At 47.9% G+C, this 20,418-nt stretch overlaps 1 protein-coding gene across 4 annotated transcripts in view; it reads left to right on the top strand.

The window, feature by feature from the left end:
* The window catches only part of LOC144676884 (GTP-binding protein Rhes-like), a 29,096-nt gene extending 9,069 nt beyond the window's left edge, over positions 1-20,027 (top strand). For all 4 annotated transcript variants that reach the window (XM_078537199.1, XM_078537202.1, XM_078537200.1 and 1 more), the window contains exons 2-3: positions 10,339-10,618; positions 19,039-20,027. In XM_078537199.1, coding sequence (XP_078393325.1) covers positions 10,339-10,618; positions 19,039-19,568 — 810 coding nt within the window. In that variant the 3' untranslated portion in view covers positions 19,569-20,027. The remainder of the gene's footprint in view (positions 1-10,338; positions 10,619-19,038) is intronic.
* The last annotated feature ends 391 nt before the right edge of the window (positions 20,028-20,418 follow it).

Here is a 20,418-nt window from a genome sequence, read left to right as displayed (position 1 = left end):
AATCTTGCGGACGGTTTTAGAATCTTGAGGACGGTTTTAGAATCTTTCGGACGGTTTTAGAATCTTGCGGAAGGCTTGAGAATGTTTCAGACGGTTTTAGAATGTTGTGGGTGGTATTAGAACCTTGAGGATGGCTTTAGAATGTTGCAGACTGTTTTAGAATGTTGCAGGTTCGTTTTAGAATGTTGCAGGTTCGTTTTAGAATGTTGCGGACGGTTTTAGAATGTTGCGGATGGTTTTAGAATGTTGCGGACGGTTTTAGAATCTTGCGGACGGTTTTAGAATGTTGCGGACGGTTTTAGAATCTTGTGGACGGTTTTAGAATCTTGCGGACGGTTTTAGAATCTTGCGGACGGTTTTAGAATCTTGCGGACGGTTTTAGAATCTTGCGGACGGTTTTAGAATCTTGCGGACGGCTTTAGAATGTTTCAGACAGTTTTAGAATGTTGTGAATGGTATTAGAACCTTGAGGATGGCTTTAGAATGTTGCAGACTGTTTTAGAATGTTGCAGGATGGTTTTAGAATCTTGCGGACGGCTTTAGAATCTTGCGGACGGCTTTAGAATCTTGCGGACGGCTTTAGAATCTTGTGGACGGTTTTAGAATCTTGCGGACAGCTTTAGAATCTTGCGGACGGCTTTAGAATCTTGCGGACGGTTTTAGAATGTTGCAGGATGGTTTTAGAATGTTGTAGGACGGTTTTAGAATGTTGCAGATGGTTATAGAATCTTGAGGATGGCTTTAGAACATTGTGGGTGGCTTTAGAACATTGTGGGTGGCTTTAGAACATTGTGGGTGGCTTTAGAACGTTGTGGGTGGCTTTAGAACGTTGTGGATGGTTTTAGAACGTTGTGGATGGTTTTAGAATGTTGCAGGATGGTTTTAGAATGTTGCGGATGGCTTTAGAATCTTGCGGACGGCTTTAGAATCTTGCGGACGGCTTTGGAATCTTGCGGACGCCTTTAGAATCTTGCGGACGGCTTTAGAATCTTGTGGACGGCTTTGGAATCTTGCGGACGGCTTTGGAATCTTGCGGACGCCTTTAGAATCTTGCGGACGGCTTTGGAATCTTGCGGACGGCTTTAGAATCTTGCGGACGGCTTTAGAATCTTGCGGACGGCTTTGGAATCTTGCGGACGCCTTTAGAATCTTGCGGACGGCTTTGGAATGTTGCGGACGGCTTTGGAATGTTGCAGACGGCTTTAGAATCTTGCGGACGGGTTTAGAATCTTGCGGACGGCTTTAGAATCTTGCGGACGGCTTTAGAATCTTGCGGACGGCTTTAGAATCTTGCGGACGGCTTTGGAATGTTGCGGACAGTTTTAGAGCCTTGCGATTGTTTTAGAATGATTTGTGTGTTCAATTATCCATTGAAGATATTTATCTTTTCAATTTTAATAGTTTCCTGTCATAATTTGTGCTTAATTCAGTCACCCTTTTGATGAAAAAGTCTTACCGGACCTTTCATTATAAATTCGTAACTTTAATTATCTCCCCACCCCGGTATTTGAATCGATTAAGTTTGGGAACAAATTGCTTCAATCAGTTTGCCAATTCCCTGCATATTCTTGAAAATTCAATTAGGTCATAGAAATGTCTCCTTTTTTTAATGAATAAACATATACAACTTCCTCAACTATTTTTCACAGTTTAAGTCCCTGATACCTTGAATCTTTATGCTGCCTGAGAGCAGCCCAGTGTTTCATTTCATTTGTCTATTGTTTTAAATGTGTTTGAGCATTGTGCTGGTTATGTAATAGATTTATGCAGCATAACCCATAAACATCCTCTTTAATCAGTGCCGTCCTAGTGCTCGATGCAACAAACACTCCCTCTTTTGATTCCACACTTTTCTATTAATTATTGCACAACGATCCACACTGAATTGTATCTGCCACCTATTGACCCAATTTCTTCTGTGGTTTAAATGTACTGTATGATATTGGCACAGGAATACTTGTAGTATTTGTCCATCCTTTGTTACACAATTGTTTCTGCTTAGGAGAGATATCATAGTGAAAGAATATTAAGCAACTGCTGTAGATATCAAGTTATTAACCCATTTAAAACCCAATGATAATAAGTTAAAATACTAGACAGAATTATTACTTTAAATGGCAATAATGGTTTGACCAATTGTCTCTCAAGCTGTAATCTCAACAACAAACATGACTTCCTTAATATAGTAAAATGTTGCAAGACATTTCAGAGGAGCATTATTAAACAAACTGTGACAGTGAGACATAGAAGGAGATATCAGGGCAGATGACTAAAAACTTGGTCAAAAATGTAGGACTTGAGGAGCGTCTTGGGAGGACAGGGAAAGGTTGAGTTGCTGAGACGTTTAGGGATGGAATTTCAGCACTTGGGGCCTGGGCAGCTGAAGGCACGGCACCCACGTTGGGACAATTAAACTCGGTGAAGCACAAGAGGCAAGAATTAGAGGAGCGCCAAATTCTTGGATTGTTCTTGGAGGAGGTTACAGAGATAGGGAGGGGCAAGGTGCTGTGGGAGTTTGAATGCGTGGATGAGAATTTTTCAATGGAGATTTTACCAGACTGGGAGCCAATGTAGACCAGCGAGCACGTGGGTGAAATGTGAATGGGACTTAGGGTGAGTTAGGAAATGGGCAACAGCTTCAGATGAGTTCAAGTTTAGGTAAGGTATAAGGTGGGTAGCTGGCCGGGAGAGCCTTGGGTTAGTCAAGCATAGAGGTAACAAAGGCACAGATGAGAATTTCAGCAACAGATGACCTGAGATAGGGATGGAGACGGGTAGTGCTATGGTGGTGGGAGTAGTCAGCCTTGGTGATGGCAAGGATATGGGGTTGGATGCTCAGCTGAGGGTCAAATATGATGCCAAGGTTTTACTTCCTTCTGAACTGGGTCGCGTTCTCTTTCCTTACCCTGTTTCCTATCTTGGCATCTTGGAGACTTTGTTTAGAATATTCCGTCTCTATCTCTGTAACATTATCTTTTATCTCTATAAAAATCACACGTCAGCTGGCATAATTCAGAAATCACACTGCAAATATCAAAGTATTTTATAAGAGACACAGTCATTGGATGATGAGGAAAATTACTGATTAGTGAGGGGAGTTTGGAGGTTGACCTGGAGTTGGACATTTGTAGTTACCCAACAAATTGTAAATGAAAAAAAAATCCAATTAAATTCTGATTGACCTCTGATCACGTTTATAAGAACACAATAATCAGGAGCAGGAGTATGTCTCTATGAGTAGGCCATTCAGCCCCTCAAGCCTGCTCCACTATTCGATAAGATCATGGCTGATCTGATTGTGGCCTCAACTCCACTTTCCCGCCTACCCACAAGATTCTTAAAGATCCTGATCACTGACACACCAATTTGAGTGTTAATTTGGACATATTATTCGCCACAAGGGATTCCTGAGCAACCACCTCAAAGGGACAGACTAGGTTATCAATTAAACATCTATTGTGCTTCAGATCTCAAGTTAATTGTGAGCAAATATCAAAACAATTGTTCAAATTTCTAGTGCCTGTGGCCTGTGGGGTTCCCAACCTATTCCAGTCTCACACGTTCCCATTTCCTGTTTTCACTCTGGTTGGTGTTTTTTAAATTTCAAGTATAACTGGATTTGAATATTTTCTCGGGTTCCCTAGATTGGTCCCTGGGATGAGGGGAATGACCTACCTACGGTGAGAGGCTGAGTAAACTGGGTCCATATTCTCTGGAGTTTAGAAGAATGAGAAGTCATTTCATTGAAACGTTCAAGATTCTGAAGGGGCTTGACAGGGTGGGCACTCAGTGATTGTTTCCCCCTGGCTGGGGAATCCAGAACATAATCTCAGGATAAGGGGCCAATCGTTTTGGCCTGAGGTGAGGAGAAATTTCTTCACTCAAAAGGGTTGTGAATCCTTGGAATTCTCTACCCCAGAGGGTTGTGGATGCTCCATCATTGAATACATTTAAAGCTGGGATAGACAGATGTTTGTCCCCTCAAGAGATATGGGGAATGGGTGGGAAAGTGGAGTTGAAGAAGGTCGGCCATGATGGTGTTAAATGGTGGGGCAGGCTCAAATGGCCGGATGGTCAACTCCTCCTCCTGTTTCCTAAGTTCTTATGATCTTCAAGATTGTTCCTAGAGATTTTAAACAAAATAAGTGACAGCCATTTGCTGGTTCGTTCCTCAGGGCAATGCCTTGACCAATCAGAGTCAAGCTGCCTGGTTTAAATTTCAAATAATGCTTGGCAGTTAATGTCCAGTCACCATTAATTGGTGCATTCTCCATGGCAACGCCTCTACCAATCAGAGCTCATCTGCCAACCAATCAGCACTCTCTTCTCATACAGTATAAATTTATTATTTTCCCTGACATTGTATTCTTGTGAATTGTCCAGATTGAGTACAGGATGAAAAGCTTTGACAAAATGTCTCTTTTTATCCGCAATTCTCAAGTTTTGTATGATCAAATGACTGGTTTTAATAAAGGAAGGAGAATATGCGAATGGGTAGCATGGACAAATATTACACTTCTGAGAATGGTGCAGTTTTAAGATGTTATTTCTCGCTAGGATTAAGACCATCTGTTCAACTGCCTCTTCTATTTCCCTCCCTTCTCCTGTACTCAAAACCAAAGCTAAAGATCCCCCAAGGTTTCCCCCTACCTTAGCCCTGAACTTGCATCTTTCTCTAGCTTTGGCCCTTGTCAAAGTCAAAAAGATGTTCCATGTGACAGTGAATGTGGCAAACTATCCCTCCTCATCCTCCTTGGTGAAAAGTCTTTAACAGGGTTGGGGTGCGACTGCCTTCACCTAATCCCATTCCCATCCATCCAGCCATAGCCAGGGAATTCCCTGTAGTGGCTTCCCTCCTCGTTCCCGCATGGTTACCTCAGGAGTCTCTCACTGATCTAGTCTTAGCCTTTACAACCTTTTGCTCAATTGTCTTAATATCTCTTCATCCAGCTGCTGTTGTGGTTTGAGAAGGTTGAGATTTCAAAGGTGCCTTTAGATTGTTGCAAGTTTTTACGATGTTGTGGGTTTCGGATGCTGGGCAGTTGGAAAGTTTCAAGTTTTACAATGTAGTACTTTTAAGGCTGATGTGGCTTGCTGTCGAATTTTGTTTGCTAACACTCCTGTGAGACACCTCGGGACATTTTACTATGTGAAAGGCACAAATTAAGTCCAAATTGTTGTGGGTGTTAGAACGTTGCAGATTTTTAGGTTTGTGTTCTGTTTTCTCCGTATCTGCTCGATCGCATCTTTAAAATGTTAAATACCTCAATCAGTTCACCCCTGAATCTTCATAAACTCAAGGGACAAACAAGCCAAGCTTATGCAATCTGTCCACATAATTGAACCAGTCTGGTGTATCTGTGCTGCATCCGCTTCAAGGGCAGTATATCCTTCCTGAGTTGCGGTGCCCAGAACTGACCCCTGTTACTCCAGAGGGGGCCTGACCAAGGCCGCTCTGTGCAGCTGGACGGTCAGAGCTTCCTCCTGAGCCGGAATGCACTGCCTGGAAGCAGCTTCCATAGCAACTTTCCAAAGGGAATTGGAAAAATACTGGAAAAGGGGGAAATTTGAAGGGATATGGGGAAAGGGTGGAGGGGGAGGGGGAGGGGGTGGAGCAGCCTGGGACTAATCGGATCGCCTGTTCAAAGAGCTAGCACAGGCACGATGGGCCGAATGGCTGCCTTCTGTGAAGGGTGATTCCGTACAGGAGATTTTAATGGTAAAGGGGGCAGAATTTTGGGTCCGTAAGGGTTGTCAAAAGCAGCTGAACTGTCAGCACATCCAGAAACCTCCAGCACAATAACTTCCAGTTTTAACTTGGCAACGTTTCTGTGTGAGTGTGTGACCCCGCTCCATATGTAATTAAGTCACTTTTGATGCGACTCCGACTGGCATTTGAAGTTCATCTTACACGCACAGGTTTCCTGGATATCTTGAAACTCACCCTTGAAACCAAATTGAGAAAATTAAACAGCAATTAATAAGTCATTAAGATCCCTGTCCACTTTGACAACAATGAAAACTCGGTGCTCACAGCTGCTTTCAAATCTCTCACTGGAAAAGACTTTGCGGGGACTATTTGGGTTGAGAATAATTGGTGTGCATTTGAGAGACTGTTTTGAGGCTTGAGCTTGGGATGGATGGCACTGTAGCTCCCTTAGATTGGACCTCCAACAAGCATCAGCAGAGAGAGGGGGCAGTGAAGGAGGGGGTCAGCAGCGGAGAGCAGAGAAAGCCAAGGGCGCAGGGGAGACGAGGGCAGCAGAGGGGGGCAGCTGCAGAGAGACGGGCAACGGAGGGGGACAGCAGCAAAGAGAAAGGGGAATGGAGACGGGCAGCAGCAGAGAGATGGGGGAGGGGAGGGGTCAGCAGAAATGGGGGAAGCAGGAGGAGCAGCAGCAGAGAGAAGGGGCAGCAGAGGTAGGCAGGGTATGGGGGGGGCAACAGTGGAGAGAAGAGGCAGCGGAGGTGGGGCAGAGACACTCAGCAGCTGGGAGAAGGGGTGAGCAGAGGGGTTGAGCTGGCATGAGGCAGTAGCCATGAACAGGGTGTCGAGGCTGAGGTCTCCGCTTCCTTGGCCTTTTGGAAAGGCTGGGATTGTCATGTGAGATAGTGGCAGAAATCTGCAGCCTCCTGGATGAAGACTTGCTCCCTGCTGACCATGGCTGTAAAAGTTACCCACCACCTTCAACTGCTTAGCCTCCAGATCCTTCCATGGCTCTGCAATGGAGAAATCCAGTGTCTCCCAATCGGCTGCAGCACATAACTGCAAAAGACGGGTGGTCGATGGGTCCTTTGCCAGGGCCAGTAATTATCTGAACTGCGCTTGTGATCAAGCCAGTCAGAATGAGCAGACACTCGGGTTTGTGTCTCTGACTTGCTTCTCACCAGTGTCACTGGCAGCACACACATGGCAATCCACACAGCACTAACTCCACACCACCAATATGCAGCTGGTGTACAACCACAAGGAGAGGTTTCTGCAGGTGTCTGCTAGATTCCCCCGGAGCTGATATGATCCTTTCATCCTGCAGAGGTCCAAGCTCCCTGACACCTTTGGCCTTAAGGCTGCTAGGCAACAGGGGATGTCCACTTCGAACTTGGCTGATGACATCCAGCCAATGAAAGCCAAGATGACAACGACAATCATGTGACCTCAAGATGTGACACTGAGCGAGCGATCAGCACGGTCAAGATGCGTTGCAGGTGCCTGGACAGGTCTGGACTTGGTCTTCACAAGCTAGGGTCTCCAGAATGACCATCGTGCACTGTGCTCTGCAGAACACTGCATCAGTAGGAGCTGCAGGAAGATTGAACAAATTCAGTGAGGAAGAGGAGGCACTCTCACTGCCGCTCCGGCCGCTCTCGCCGCCGCTCCGGCCACTCCCGCCGCCGCACCGGCCACTCCCTCCGCCGCACCGGCCACTCTCACCGCCGCACCGGCCACTCGCTCCGCCGCTCCGGCCACTCCCGCCGCCGCACCGGCCACTCCCTCCGCCGCACCGGCCACTCCCTCCGCCGCACCGGCCACTCTCGCCGCCGCACCGGCCACTCTCACCACCGCCCAGAATTCCTTTATAGCTCACTGCTACTGAACTGACCACATCCAATAGCCACTCTCCCAGCCCAATCCCAATGACACAAAGCCATCTTGTAACCAGTCACCCAGCTGTTGTAAATTCTGATCCCTGTAAATTCTCGTCCTCCTCATCACCATCGACAAGTAACTGAAAAGGTCAGTTACAAACGAGCAAGAACATGCGATGGGGCAAAGTGACGCCAAGTGATGAATTTTACGTGACTGTGTTAAGCAACGCAAACTTAACAACATAACGTTTTGTCCAGCGCCCAGGTGCATATCCCTGTGTAGCTACAAAGCTTTACTCATCGTTTTCCCAATCTTCTCATCTGGTGCAAGTCCTGTGGTTTCAGCACAGGTAGAGACGGGCTGCTCAGATCCCTGCGCTGACTGTTGGGATGCTCCTGGCTGATGATCTCTGGCCTTTGGAGCCTGTGAGGGCCCAGCCAAAGACTGCTGTACAGGTGCAGGCTCAGCCAGGGGGAGAGGAGGCTGCAGGTTGGGTACTGCCTGACGGAGGGGCAGGGGGGGAGGGGGAAATACCAGAGCTTTGAGTGAAGTGTCCACTTCCATGGCCCCTTTCCCCATCATCAACCTCATGTTCCAGCCCTGTTCTCCTGTTCCACTGTTAACATTCTGCAGAAGAACATTTTATTGCAGATCAGTGAGACTCTGTGAGGCCAAAACTAGTGTATGCGTCATCCTAATGAACATGATGGCATCCAGAATCTGCATGAGCTTAGTCAAGGTGTTTATAAACTCATTTAATGTTCCACAGAACTAGTTGTGGATGAATAGAGCCTCACAATGCTCTGAAAAATCAACCTACTCATACCTGATGCAGACTCCTTCCATCACTCTGCAGTCATGGTCAGTTTTTATTCCACTTTATTCTTTCATGGGGTGTGGGCATCACCAGCAAGGCCAGCATTTGTTGCCCATCCCTAATTACCCTTGAACTGAGGGTCCTGCTCAGTCATTCACGAGGCCAATTAACAAGTCAACCACATCACTGTGGGTCTGGAGTCACATGTAAGTCAGACGAGGTAAGGATGGCAGATTTCCTACCCTAAAGGGGCATTAGTGAATCTGATGGGTTTTTACAACAATCTATGATAGTTTCACAGTCACTATTACTGAGACAAGCTTTCAATTCCAAATCATTAACTGATATTTAAATTCTACCAGCTGCTGTGGTAGAACTGTGGTGGGATTTGAACCCATGTCCTCAGAGCATTAGCCTGGACCTCTGGATTACTAGTCCAGTGACGTTACCACCACGCCACCATCTCCCTTCACATTATGACTGGAAGGCCTGTCAATGCATTGCACATTCCCTGCTGCTGCCGCTTAATGATTCTTGTTAGATGCTGTACCCTGAGGGGCAGTGATGATGTGTCCCGCTGAGCAGAGCTTGGAGAGTGTGCGCCCCCCACCCTCTGACAAAGTCTATTCACTACTGTCCCTGCTCTCGCTTACTTGTGAAACATGAGTCACCAGGTACAACCCCAACTATCTGTTTAACTGGTCGCACCAAAATGCGAGTGTCTGAGTTGGTGCATGGTATAAGCAGGATCCCTGTGATCTTGGAAACAACCAGCTCCTCTGAGGAATTGTCACTTGCCACCTCCAGAATACCATATGTCTCTCGGTACTGAAGCCAAATCAACCTGACTGAGTGCAATGGGACATTTAGGTGGTTTTTATTTAATTGGGCCACCAGCCAACTGGGAAATCCCAATCTCTGACAGCCAAGTATCACCAAGATACCACTCAACTCCAGCGATGCCTCCTCTGCATTTGTCAACTGCGAAACCTGCGGAGGGTCCTCTCTTCTACTCTTCCTCTCCCGGGTGATCTGTGCTCTCTTCCCCTTAAACAACGAGTGACTTCTGTGTTCACCTGGTGGATGCAGGGCTTTTGTTGAGGATGAATCCAGGAGCGGAATGAAACTGCATTGGAATCAGAACAATTTGTTGGGCACTAAGGGAGTACACTGGGAAGGTGGAGTTGATGTGGAAGTTCAGCCATGGTCTTATCGAATGGCAGAGCAGGATCAAGGGGGTTGGTGGCCTACTCTTGTTCCTATTTCTTCTGATCTTAGCTGCGTGTACCGTTTGGGACTGGCAGCTGTGTTATATTTAGCTGCACGTACACAGGGTGGGATGCAGAGTTGCATTTAAGTTAGACATGTAGACACTCCTCTCCCCGCCCCCACCTCTCTTCCTTCTCCCATCCCTCTTTCTTCTCTCCTTCCCTCCCCTCCCTCCTATCCACTCTCTCTCTCCTCATGTTGGCCTCAGTCCAAAACCAGCTGTTCTTCACCACCTTGCCCAAGTGCACTACTGGCCTGAAGCAGACTGGATCGCAATTAAGCCCAGACCTGTGCCTGTCCAATATCCATCTTTGTGGGTGGGTGGGGTGGGGAGGTGGTGGGGGGTGGGTGGTGGTGGTGCGGGGTGTCAGTGGTGGGGCAGGAGATCTCTCTTGGCCCCAGGACCGGGGAGACTAGATGCAGGAATCTTGACCGCAGTTTGTTGAGATCAGTAGTGGGCTGGGCAGTGGGACTGTCCCAGCCTATGACTCAGCCCACCCTTGGCATTACGTTCACCCGCATTGAGGAACAGCTGATCTAAAGATCATGCCCTTGAACATCAGTTCTCTATATAGTTATGTAGTTCAGGAGACTGTTCTCAATGCCTTCAGCAGGACATTGGAACATCTCCTCTTTAACACGGAACTCACTCTCTGTTTCCTAGGTGGGGGCGATGATGAAGACTTTCCACTCCAGCCCTGCCATGCTGAACGTTCCAGCCAAGAACTCCTACCGGATGGTGATCCTGGGAGCCTCCCGGGTGGGAAAGTCCTGCATTGTTTCCCGCTTTCTAAACAGCAGGTTTGAGGAGCAGTACACTCCCACCATTGAGGATTTCCATCGGAAAGTCTACAACATCCACGGGGACATCTACCAGCTCGACATCCTCGACACCTCGGGGAATCATCCCTTCCCTGCCATGAGGAGACTCTCCATCCTCACAGGTAGGTCTATATCTGTCATATATAAGATGTATCCTGGAGTTCCCATTTATTGTCTTCTCAGTGCAATTCACCCAATGTCAGCAGAACCGGTTGGACAAGATCACAGAGCTTTAAGTGCAACTTGCCTTCAGCATGATTTGAGTTTGAGGTCCTTTGCAATATTTTAAAAATGTCACACAGGAAACAAGCCTCGCCCACAAACCTGCCCCCTAACCCCAGGGAAGTCCATCTTCGATGGGGGTATTCGTACTCATTAGCAGAGCTTCAGCAAACTCCAAAAATGAAGCTGGATCTTTGGGTGCAAACACCACAATAGACACACTTGGAATGAAAATGGATTTTTAAATAAAAGTTAAAAAGAAACTGACCTCCTCTTCTTCAGGTTATCTCCCCGAAGGCAGGTTTGACCATGCAGCCCCATGACCCCCACCACAGGCAGGGCAAGGAGACAGGTCTCCAATCTGTCTGTTGGCACCAATCTGATCCACACCAGCCTTCCCAGGCAAACAGTTCCCCCTCCCCCAAGGAGTCTGAGTTGCTGTGGCAACATACACTTTTACATACACGTTGTAGCCTGGAGCTATGGATAATGATGGCAGAGACTCCAATTTATTTCCATCACATGGCTGACCAGGAATCCCTCCCACTCTTCCCGCCTGTCATTGGCATGTGTTGGAAGGATTTACAAGTTGATACTCAACTTGTTTGGCCACAGTATGAACACACCTTCCTTCCTGGGGTGGGGCTTAAACCCAGTGTTTCTGGCTCAGAGGCAGAGATGCTACCCACTGCTACCCACAGGACCTCCTGAGGGAAAATGACCACTGCACCCCAATCTAACTAGGAATAGCATTCTATATCTTTTTAAGTCACTTGAAAGTGGGTTACACATAAGTGATGGATTGACACTCTGATTTAAAATGCTTATTTTTGTGATGACCCCATTTGTATAAATTAATCAAACTCCACCAAGTCACTCTCTTAAATAGGAGAGACGGTGGGGAAGTGGCAATGCCACTGGACTAGTAATCCAGAGGCCCAGGCTAATGGTCTGGGGGCCGTGGGTTCAAACCCCACCATGGCAGCTGATGGAACATAGGGACAGGAGAAGGCCATTCAATATGATCATGGCTGATCAAACACTTCAATGTCTTTTACCCACACTACCTCCATAACCCTTTACGTTATCGTTAATCAAAAATCTAACAATCTCTACCTTAAACATACTCGATGACTGAGCTTCCACAGCCCTCTGTGGTAAAGAATTCCAAAGATTCATAACCCCCTGGGTAAAGAAATTTCTCCTCATCTCAGTCCTAAGTGGCTTTCCCCTTATTTTGAAGTTTTGTCCCCTGGCTCTAGACTCCCCAACCAGGTGAAACATCTTACCTGCATCTCCCCTGTCTATTCCTTTAAGTATGTTGTAGGTTTCAATGAGAGCACCTCTCATTCTTCGAAACTCTAGAGAATACAGGTCCAGTTTCCCCAGTGTCTCTTCATAAGACAGTCCCATCATCACCGGAACAAGCCTGGTGAACCTTCGTTGCACTCCCTCTATGGCAATAACATCCTTTCTGAGGTAAGGGGACCAAAACTGCACACAGTACATCCATCGACTCTCCTTTATCAATTTTGTTAGTAACATCCTTAAAAATCTCCAATGAGTTCGTCAAACATGATTTCCTGTTTGCAAATCCATACTGACTCTGCCCAATCAGATCATGATTATCCGAGTGTCCATTTATCACATCCTTTTTAATAGTTTCTAGCATTTTCCCTACTACTGATGTAAGGCTAACAGGTCTGTAGTTCCCTGTTTTCTCTCTCCGTCCCTTTTTAAATAGTGGGGTTACATTTGCTACCTTCCAATCTTAGGAACTATTCCAGAATCTATAGAATTTGGAAGATGATCACCAAGGCATCCACTGTCTCTATAGCAACCTCTTTCAACGCTCTGGGATGCAGAATATCAGGTCCTGGGGACTTATCAACTTTCAGTCCCATTCATTTCTCCAATACCACTTTCTTATACTAATTTCCTTCAACTCCTCATTCTCCCTAGTCCCTTGGATCTCTAAATCTGGGAGATTTTCTGTATCTTCCCCAGTGAAAACAGACACAAAGTAATCATTTAGCTTCTTTGCCATTTCTCTAATCCCCATTAAGAATTCTCCTGACTCTGCCTGTAATGGACCCACAATTTGTCTTAGTCAAACAATTCTTTTTCACATACCTATAGAAGCTTTTACAGTCCATTTTTATGTTTTTTGCTAGATTGCATTCATATTCTATTCTCCCTTTCTTTACCGATTTCTTGGTCTTCCTTTGCTGTATTCTTAAAACCTCCCAATCCTCAGGTTTACTACTACTTCTGGCAACTTTATAAACCTTTTCTTTTAATCTTATACAATCCTTAATTCCTATGTCAGCCACAGTTGAATGACTTTTTTTGGGTTTTTGCACCTTGAAGGAATGTATAGGTGCTGTAAGCTATGTAATAGTTCTTTGAAGACTATCCATTGCCTATGTACAGTCATAACTTTTAATGTATTTCCCCAATCCACCTCAGCCAGTTTGTCCCTTATGCCTTCATAATTTCCTTTATTCAACTTTAAAACTCTTGCTTCAGAGTGAACTATCTCACTTTCAAACATAATGTAAAATTCTATCATGTTGTGGTCACTCATCCCTAAAGGTTCTTTTACAACAAGATTATTGATTAGCCCTTTTTCATTACATAATACTAGATCTAAAATAGCCTGTCCTCTAGTCAGCTCCTCAACATACTGTTCTAGAAAACCATCGCTAACACACTCCAGAAACTCGTCTTCCACAGAGTTAGTGCTCAATTGGTTTACCCAGTCTATATGAGATTGAAGTCACCCATGATTACTGAATTGCCCATGCTACATGTTTCTCTCATCTCCTGATTAATGCCATGCCCCACATTACTGCTACTGTTTTATGGCCTATAAACAACTCAAACCAATGTCTGCTGCCCTTTGCTGTTTCTTAGCTCCACCCAAGCAGATTCCACATGTTGTTCTTCCGATCTGAGATCCTCCCTAACTAATGCACTGATCCCATCCCTTAATATCAGTGGAACTCCACCACCTTTCCCTTCTTGTCTGTCCTTCCTAAGTGTTGAATATCCTTGAATATTCAGTTCCCTGTCTTGGTCACCGTGCAGCCATGTTTCCGTAATGGCAATTATATCATTCCCATTTACCTCTATTTGTGCTTTTTGATCATCTACCTTATTGCAAATGCTGTGCACATTCGGGTAGAGTGCCCTTAACTTTGTCTTTTTGACATCATTCCACATTCGAAGCATACTCAGTGCTCTGCATTGTTTCTCCTGCCTTCTAGTCTCACTGTTACCAACTTTACTTTCTTCCAATTTAGGCCACTGCTCAGGTTTCTCCCCCCCACTCCCCTCGACAAACTAGTTTAAACCCACCCCAACAGCACTAGCAAATCTCCCTGCAGTCCCAGTCCTGTTAAGATGTAACCCGTCCGGCTTGTACAGGTCCCACCTGCCCCAGAACCAGTCCCAATACCTCAGAAATCTGATGCCCTCCCTCCTACACCATTCCCCAGCCACGTATTTAATCGATCTATCCTCCTATTCCTATGCTCATTAGCACGTGGCACTGGGAATAATCCTGAGATTACTGCTCTTGAGGTCCTGTTTTTTAATTTCCTTCCTAACTCCCTGAAATCTGCTTTCAGGACCTCATCCCTCTTCCTGTCTATGTCGTTGGTACCAATGTGGACCATGACTTCTGGTTGACCCCCCTCCCCCCGAAGGATGTCCTGCAGCTGCTCTGGGACATCTTTGACCCTGGCACCAGAGAGGCAACACGCCATCCCGGAGTCACGTTTACTGCCGCAGAAACGCCTGTCTGATCCCCTGACTATGGAATCCCCTATCACTAAAGCTTTTCCGTTCTCCTTCCTCCCCCCCACCCTGTACAGCTGAGCCGCTTGTGGTGCCACAGGCTTGGCTCTGGCTGCACTCCCCTGAGGAACCATCACCCTCATCAGCATCCAAAATGGAAAACCGATTAGCAAGCAGGGTAGACTCGGGGGACTCCTGCACTACCTGCCTGGTTCTCTTAGACTGCCTTGCGGACACCCGTTGCCTCTCTGGCTGTACGTCTCTGACCTGCGGTGTGACCACCTCCCCAGTCGTGCTATCCACGTAGTCCTCTGCCTCCCGGACGCACAATAGTGACTCCAGCCGCCGCTCGAGTTTTTTTTTGTAAAAATATACTTTATTCATAAAATATCTTCAATCACATTCCAAACCATTTCAAAAACAACATTACAAGGGTACAATCCAGGTTAAACTTTTACAAAATGTATCACCAGGTGCATCAGTACAAACAATATTACAATCATTTACAGCCTTTCATTTTGATCTGTACAGCCCGAGGGGCTCTAAACAGTTCCCAGTCTCTCGGTGCGCTGTGGTAGAAAGGTCTTAGACAGCGACCCTTCCCCATTGCGCCTTTGCGGCAGCTGCCCCAAGCTTTAGTGCGTCCCTCAGCACGTAGTCCTGGACTTTGGATTGTGCCAGTCCGCAACAATCGGTTGGGGACAACTCTTTGTGCTGGAAGACCAACAAGTTTCGGGCAGACCAAAGCGCCTCTTTCACCGAGTTGATGATCCTCCAGCTGCAGTTGATGTTTGTCTCGGTGTGTGTCCCTGGGAACAGCCCGTAGAGCACAGAGTCCTGTGTCACAGAACTGCTCGGGATGAACCTCGACAGCAACCACTGCATCTTTCTCCAGACTTTCTTTGCAAAGGCACAATCCACAAGGAGGTGGACAACGGTCTCTTCCCCACCACAGCCACCTCGAGGGCAACGTGCAGAGGGGGTGAGCTTCCTGGCGTGTAGGAAGGATCTGACGGGGAGGGCCTTTCTCACCACCAGCCAAGCTACGTCTTGGTGCTTGTTGGAAAGTTCTGGCGATGAGGCATTCTGCCAAATGACTTTGACCGTCTGCTCGGGGAACCATCCCACAGGGTCCACCCTCTCCTTATCCCTCAGGGCCTCTAGGACGTTACGTGCTGACCACTGCCTGATGGACTTGTGGTCAAAGGTGTTTTTCTGCATAAATTTTTCCACCAGGGACAGGTGGTACGGCACGGTCCAACTACTTGGAGCGTTCCGCGGCAGCGTGGCCAGACCCATCCTTCGCAACACCGGGGACAGGTAGAACCTCAGCACGTAGTGACACTTGGTGTTTGCGTACTGAGGGTCTACGCACCGCTTGATGCAGCCGCACACAGAGGTGGCCATCAGTATGAGGGCGATGTTGGGCACGTTTTTTCCCCCTTTATCTAGAGGCTTGTACATCGCGTCCCTGCGGACACGATCCATTTTCGACCTCCAGATAAAGCGGAAGATGGCTCGAGTGATCGCCGTCGCGCAGGAGTCTGGAATGGGCCAGACCTGCGCCACATACAGCAACAGCGAGAGTGCCTCACACCTGATGACCAGGTTCTTACCCGCAATGGAGAGGGAGCGTCGCTCCCACATGCCCAGTTTCCTCTTCACCATAGCCACTCGCTCCTTCCAGTTTCTAACGCATGCCCCGGTCCCTCCGAACCATATCCCCAGCACCTTCAGGCCGTCAGCCCTGACAGTGAAGGGGACAAAGGATCGGTCAGCCCAGTTCCCAAAGAACATGGCCTCGCTCTTCCCACGATTTACCTTGGCTCCCGAGGCCAGTTCGAACTGGTCGCAGATGTGCATCAGTCTGCGCACCGACAGCGGATCCGAGCAGAAGACGGCGACGTCGTCCATGTACAGGGAGGCTTTTACCTGAGTGCCTCACCAGCCGCCGCTAGAGTTCCGAAACCCGGAGCCCAAGCTAGTGCAGTGGTGACACCTCCAACAGATGTGTTTGTCAGGGGAACATGGTGCGTCTATGACTTCACACATACTGTAGGATGTGCACTCCACTTGTCCGAGCTGACCTGCCATGCCATTACTCTAAAAAACTATTTATTACACTTGGAGAAAGTAGAATAAATTACTAGTGACTTATGCAAACTTTATCTTACTTTGGTTTACTTTATTACGCTTTGACTTGGTCTAACTTTACTTCCCTATTGCTAGTGTTCCCTACTGAAACCCAAGTAGCTACTTCTTTATAAATGATACGTTTTTCTAGTTTTGAGCTATTGAAACACGCTCCCTTACAGCAGCTCCTCACCAACCAATGAACTTACACTTTTCCTGTGATGTCACTCCTGGATGGGTTTTTTTTTCAAACTCAGCCCACTGCCCCAAGAAGGGGTGTCCCCTTTGCAGGTGTGACTGTCTCCACTCCCGGGAGGTGGATTTTAAATTCAATTAATAAATTTGGAATTAAAAGCTAGTCTCAGTCCATGGGGTGACCATGAAAACCATCACCGATTGTCGTAAAAACCCATCTGGTTCACTATGTCCTTTAGGGGAGGGAAATCTGCTGTCCTTACCTGGCCTGGCCTACATGTGACTCCAGACCCACAGCCATGGGGTTGACTCTTAACTGTCCTCTGAAATGGTCTAGCAAGTCACTCAGTTCAAGGGCAATTAGGGATGGGCAACAAATGCTGGGCCTTGCCAGCGACGCCCACATCGCATGAAAGAATAAAAAAAAGTAAGGAAAACATTTTAAAGCTAAATTTTTGTAAAAAATAAAGGAATTTTGTTTTGAAATGCTGCCCAATTTCACTGATTCGCAGTAGACATTAGGTTTGCTCATGTACACATGTCAAAATGAGCGGAATTTGCATCAGAATCCCTGATGATGCTCAGAACAGAAACTCTATGTCCCTAAGCCTGATGATAAAAGAAATACAAGCTGAGAGTAAAGGTCATGGTCAGGAACAGAAGTAACACAAATGATCAGAGAATAAATATAGTTATGAAACAGAAATAACAGGACTGCTTAAAAAGAAAGTAAAAGGAATAATGAAGATGACTTTAACTGTTTGTACCACAATTTACACAACATTCAACATGAAACAGGAAAATGGAGGCAATGACACAGAGCATTGGAGGATGAATCACTGAGCTTTGGCTACGTGAAGAACAGAATTAGCGTTTCAGGTCAAGAGCCTTCCTTCAGAAAGGTTCCTTCAGGTTCTCTCTATTAACTCTGTTCCTCTCTCCGCAGATGCTGCCAGACCTGCTGAGTATTTCCAGCATTTTCTCTTTTTATTTCGGATTTCCAGCAGATTATAACATAAGCAGAACGGAGTGTGAAGGAAGGAGGGTGGGGGGATAGCTGTGATGATTAGACATCCCATAATAAGTGGAGTAAAGGGACATAACTAACAGAAGGTTCAAAACAAAATCCATATGGATTGAAATAAAAGGGACCAATCGCACGAATGAGCCAGAATTTTTACCTCGGTGGGCGGGCTTGGCGGGGGGTGGGCGGGAGCAGTCGGGAAGCAGACCACCACCTGCGATTGGGCCCGGACGTGATTTCACGCCAGTTAAGGCCCGCCCAGCGTGAAATGCAGATGGCCAGCGTTCAGCGCTGCCTGTGTGGGGCGGTGGGGAGGAAGGCGAGCGCCCCAATTCATACATCCACACAGGCGCGTGCGCTGGAAAAGCTCCCTGAGGCAGCCAAGACCAAAGATGATGAATTGTAAAATGGTAAAAAATCACGTCCCCTCATTTGACTCTGTCACGTGACCAGGGACATGTTCTTAATGAAATGTCCACCTTGTCACCCCTACCAACACCCCCCCCTTTGCCCGCCTGGCCCTGACGATACTCCAGACCTACCTTCAAGCCCTGCTCCACTGCAACCACCTGGGACTCGCTGCAACCCCAACAGTGGCCACTGCTCCTGACGGCGCTACTGGGACCAGACAGAGGCTGGCCATTTGATTGGCTGGCAGCTCTCAGAGGCGGGACTTCCTGCCGATAGAGAGGGCTAATTAACGGCCCGACAGCTGTTTAATGGGGAAAGCTGGACAAGCACAGATGGTGACATGTACACCAGGGGTCGGAGAGAGGGATGGGCTCTGATGGGAGAGTTAGGGTACTGGAGGGTTGGTCGTCAAGGGATTCTCTCTGACCTCGAAGGATATTTTTCTAAAAGCACAATGTTTTGTGAAGCTCCTATGGTTTTTCACCTGGTTGTTGGCTTGGGTCAGTGTCCGGGAGATTTATTAATTCCAAGGAACTCCAGGATAACCCTTGGGACTGGACAAGTGGGAGTGACTGTCTGGTGCTGGGTTCACTGTCCAACTGACCTCTGAACTTTAAACTTTCTGCACTCCGCATGCCAGTGCCTGGGTGAAGACTGTACGTCAGCCAATCCCTTCCTGCTGCCCTCTTCCCTACCCAGACCCCCACCCCCACCCCACACAGCCTGAACAACATGTTGCTGCTCTTTGTCTTCCAGGCGATGTTTTCATCCTGGTCTTCAGCCTGGATAGCCGGGGCACTTTCGAGGAGGTCCAACGCCTGCGCAGGCAAATCATCGAGTGCAAAATGTGCCTGAAGGACAAGACCAAGGAGGCGACGGAAATCCCCATCGCCCTGTGCGGCAACAAGGTTGACCGGGTGGAGCTACACCGGGAGGTCCAGGCCGAGGAGGCGGAAAGGCTGATTGCCGGCGACGCCAACAGCGCCTACTTTGAAATTTCCGCCAAGAAGAACGCCAATGTGGAGGAGATGTTCCGGGCTCTGTTCAGCATGGCCAAGCTGCCCCACGAGATGAGCCCCGCCCTTCACCGCAGGATCTCCGTCCAGTACTCCGAGGCCCTCCACCGCAAGTCCTTCCGGCTCAGGCGGGCCAAGGAGGTGGGCGCGTTCGGCATGGTGTCCCCCCTGGCTCGCAGGCCCAGCGTCAACAGCGACCTGATGTACATCAAGGAGAAGGTGCTGGGCCGAGGGCAGGCTCGCGAGCGCGAGAAGTGTCTCATCCAGTGACTGCGATCGGAGGCTCCACATCTCCGACACTGCCGCGCGCGCGGGAGAAAGAACACAGGACCTGTAAAATATTCACCCCCAAAACTAAAAAAAAGTTACATCTACTGGTAATTTGCGAAATAATGTAAATCCTTTGCTAAGTATCTAATTGTTTCTCAGCGACAGAATAGAAGAAATCTCCTTGCCACCTCAGTATGATTTCTGTAGAGTGGGGGCTATAACTCAGCCAGTGCAGCTGAGTTATTTGTTTAACCGTTGGTTTATTTCCTGGCCACTTGGCCGATTGTCGGCAGCTGTTTCTGCTCAGAGCTTTACGTTTGTTTAAATCTGATGTAATTTTCAGTACTTCACTGGAACATGAGCCTTTACTTTATAAAACACCATCTTATGGAATCTGCATTAACTGCCCACATCCCCAAATCCTCCCTGACAATGCAGATTCAACCCAACGCCTCTCCCTGTCCCTGCCCAATGCCCTCCCTACTTCCCACTTTTCCCACTGTCCCTACCCCTAGCCCACTGCCCCTACCCCTAGCCCACTGCCCCTACCCCTGGCCCACTGTCCCACCCCTCACCCACTGCCCCACCCCTCACCCACTGCCCCACCCCTCACCCACTGCCCCACCCCTCACCCACTGCCCCACCCTTCACCCACTGCTCCTACCCCTGGCCCACTGTCCTACCCCTGGCCCACTGCTCCAGACCTCACCCACTGCTCCTACCCCTCACCCACTGCTCCTACCCCTGACCCACTGCTCCACCCCTGACCCACTGCTCCACCCCTGGCCCACTGCTCCACCCCTGGCCCACTGCTCCACCCCTGGCCCACTGCTCCACCCCTGGCCCACTG

Source organism: Cetorhinus maximus, unplaced genomic scaffold, assembly GCF_964194155.1.
Source record: "Cetorhinus maximus unplaced genomic scaffold, sCetMax3.hap1.1 HAP1_SCAFFOLD_2046, whole genome shotgun sequence".
Classification (NCBI taxonomy): Eukaryota; Metazoa; Chordata; class Chondrichthyes; order Lamniformes; family Cetorhinidae; genus Cetorhinus; species Cetorhinus maximus.
This window is presented reverse-complemented; position numbering and strand designations above follow the sequence as displayed.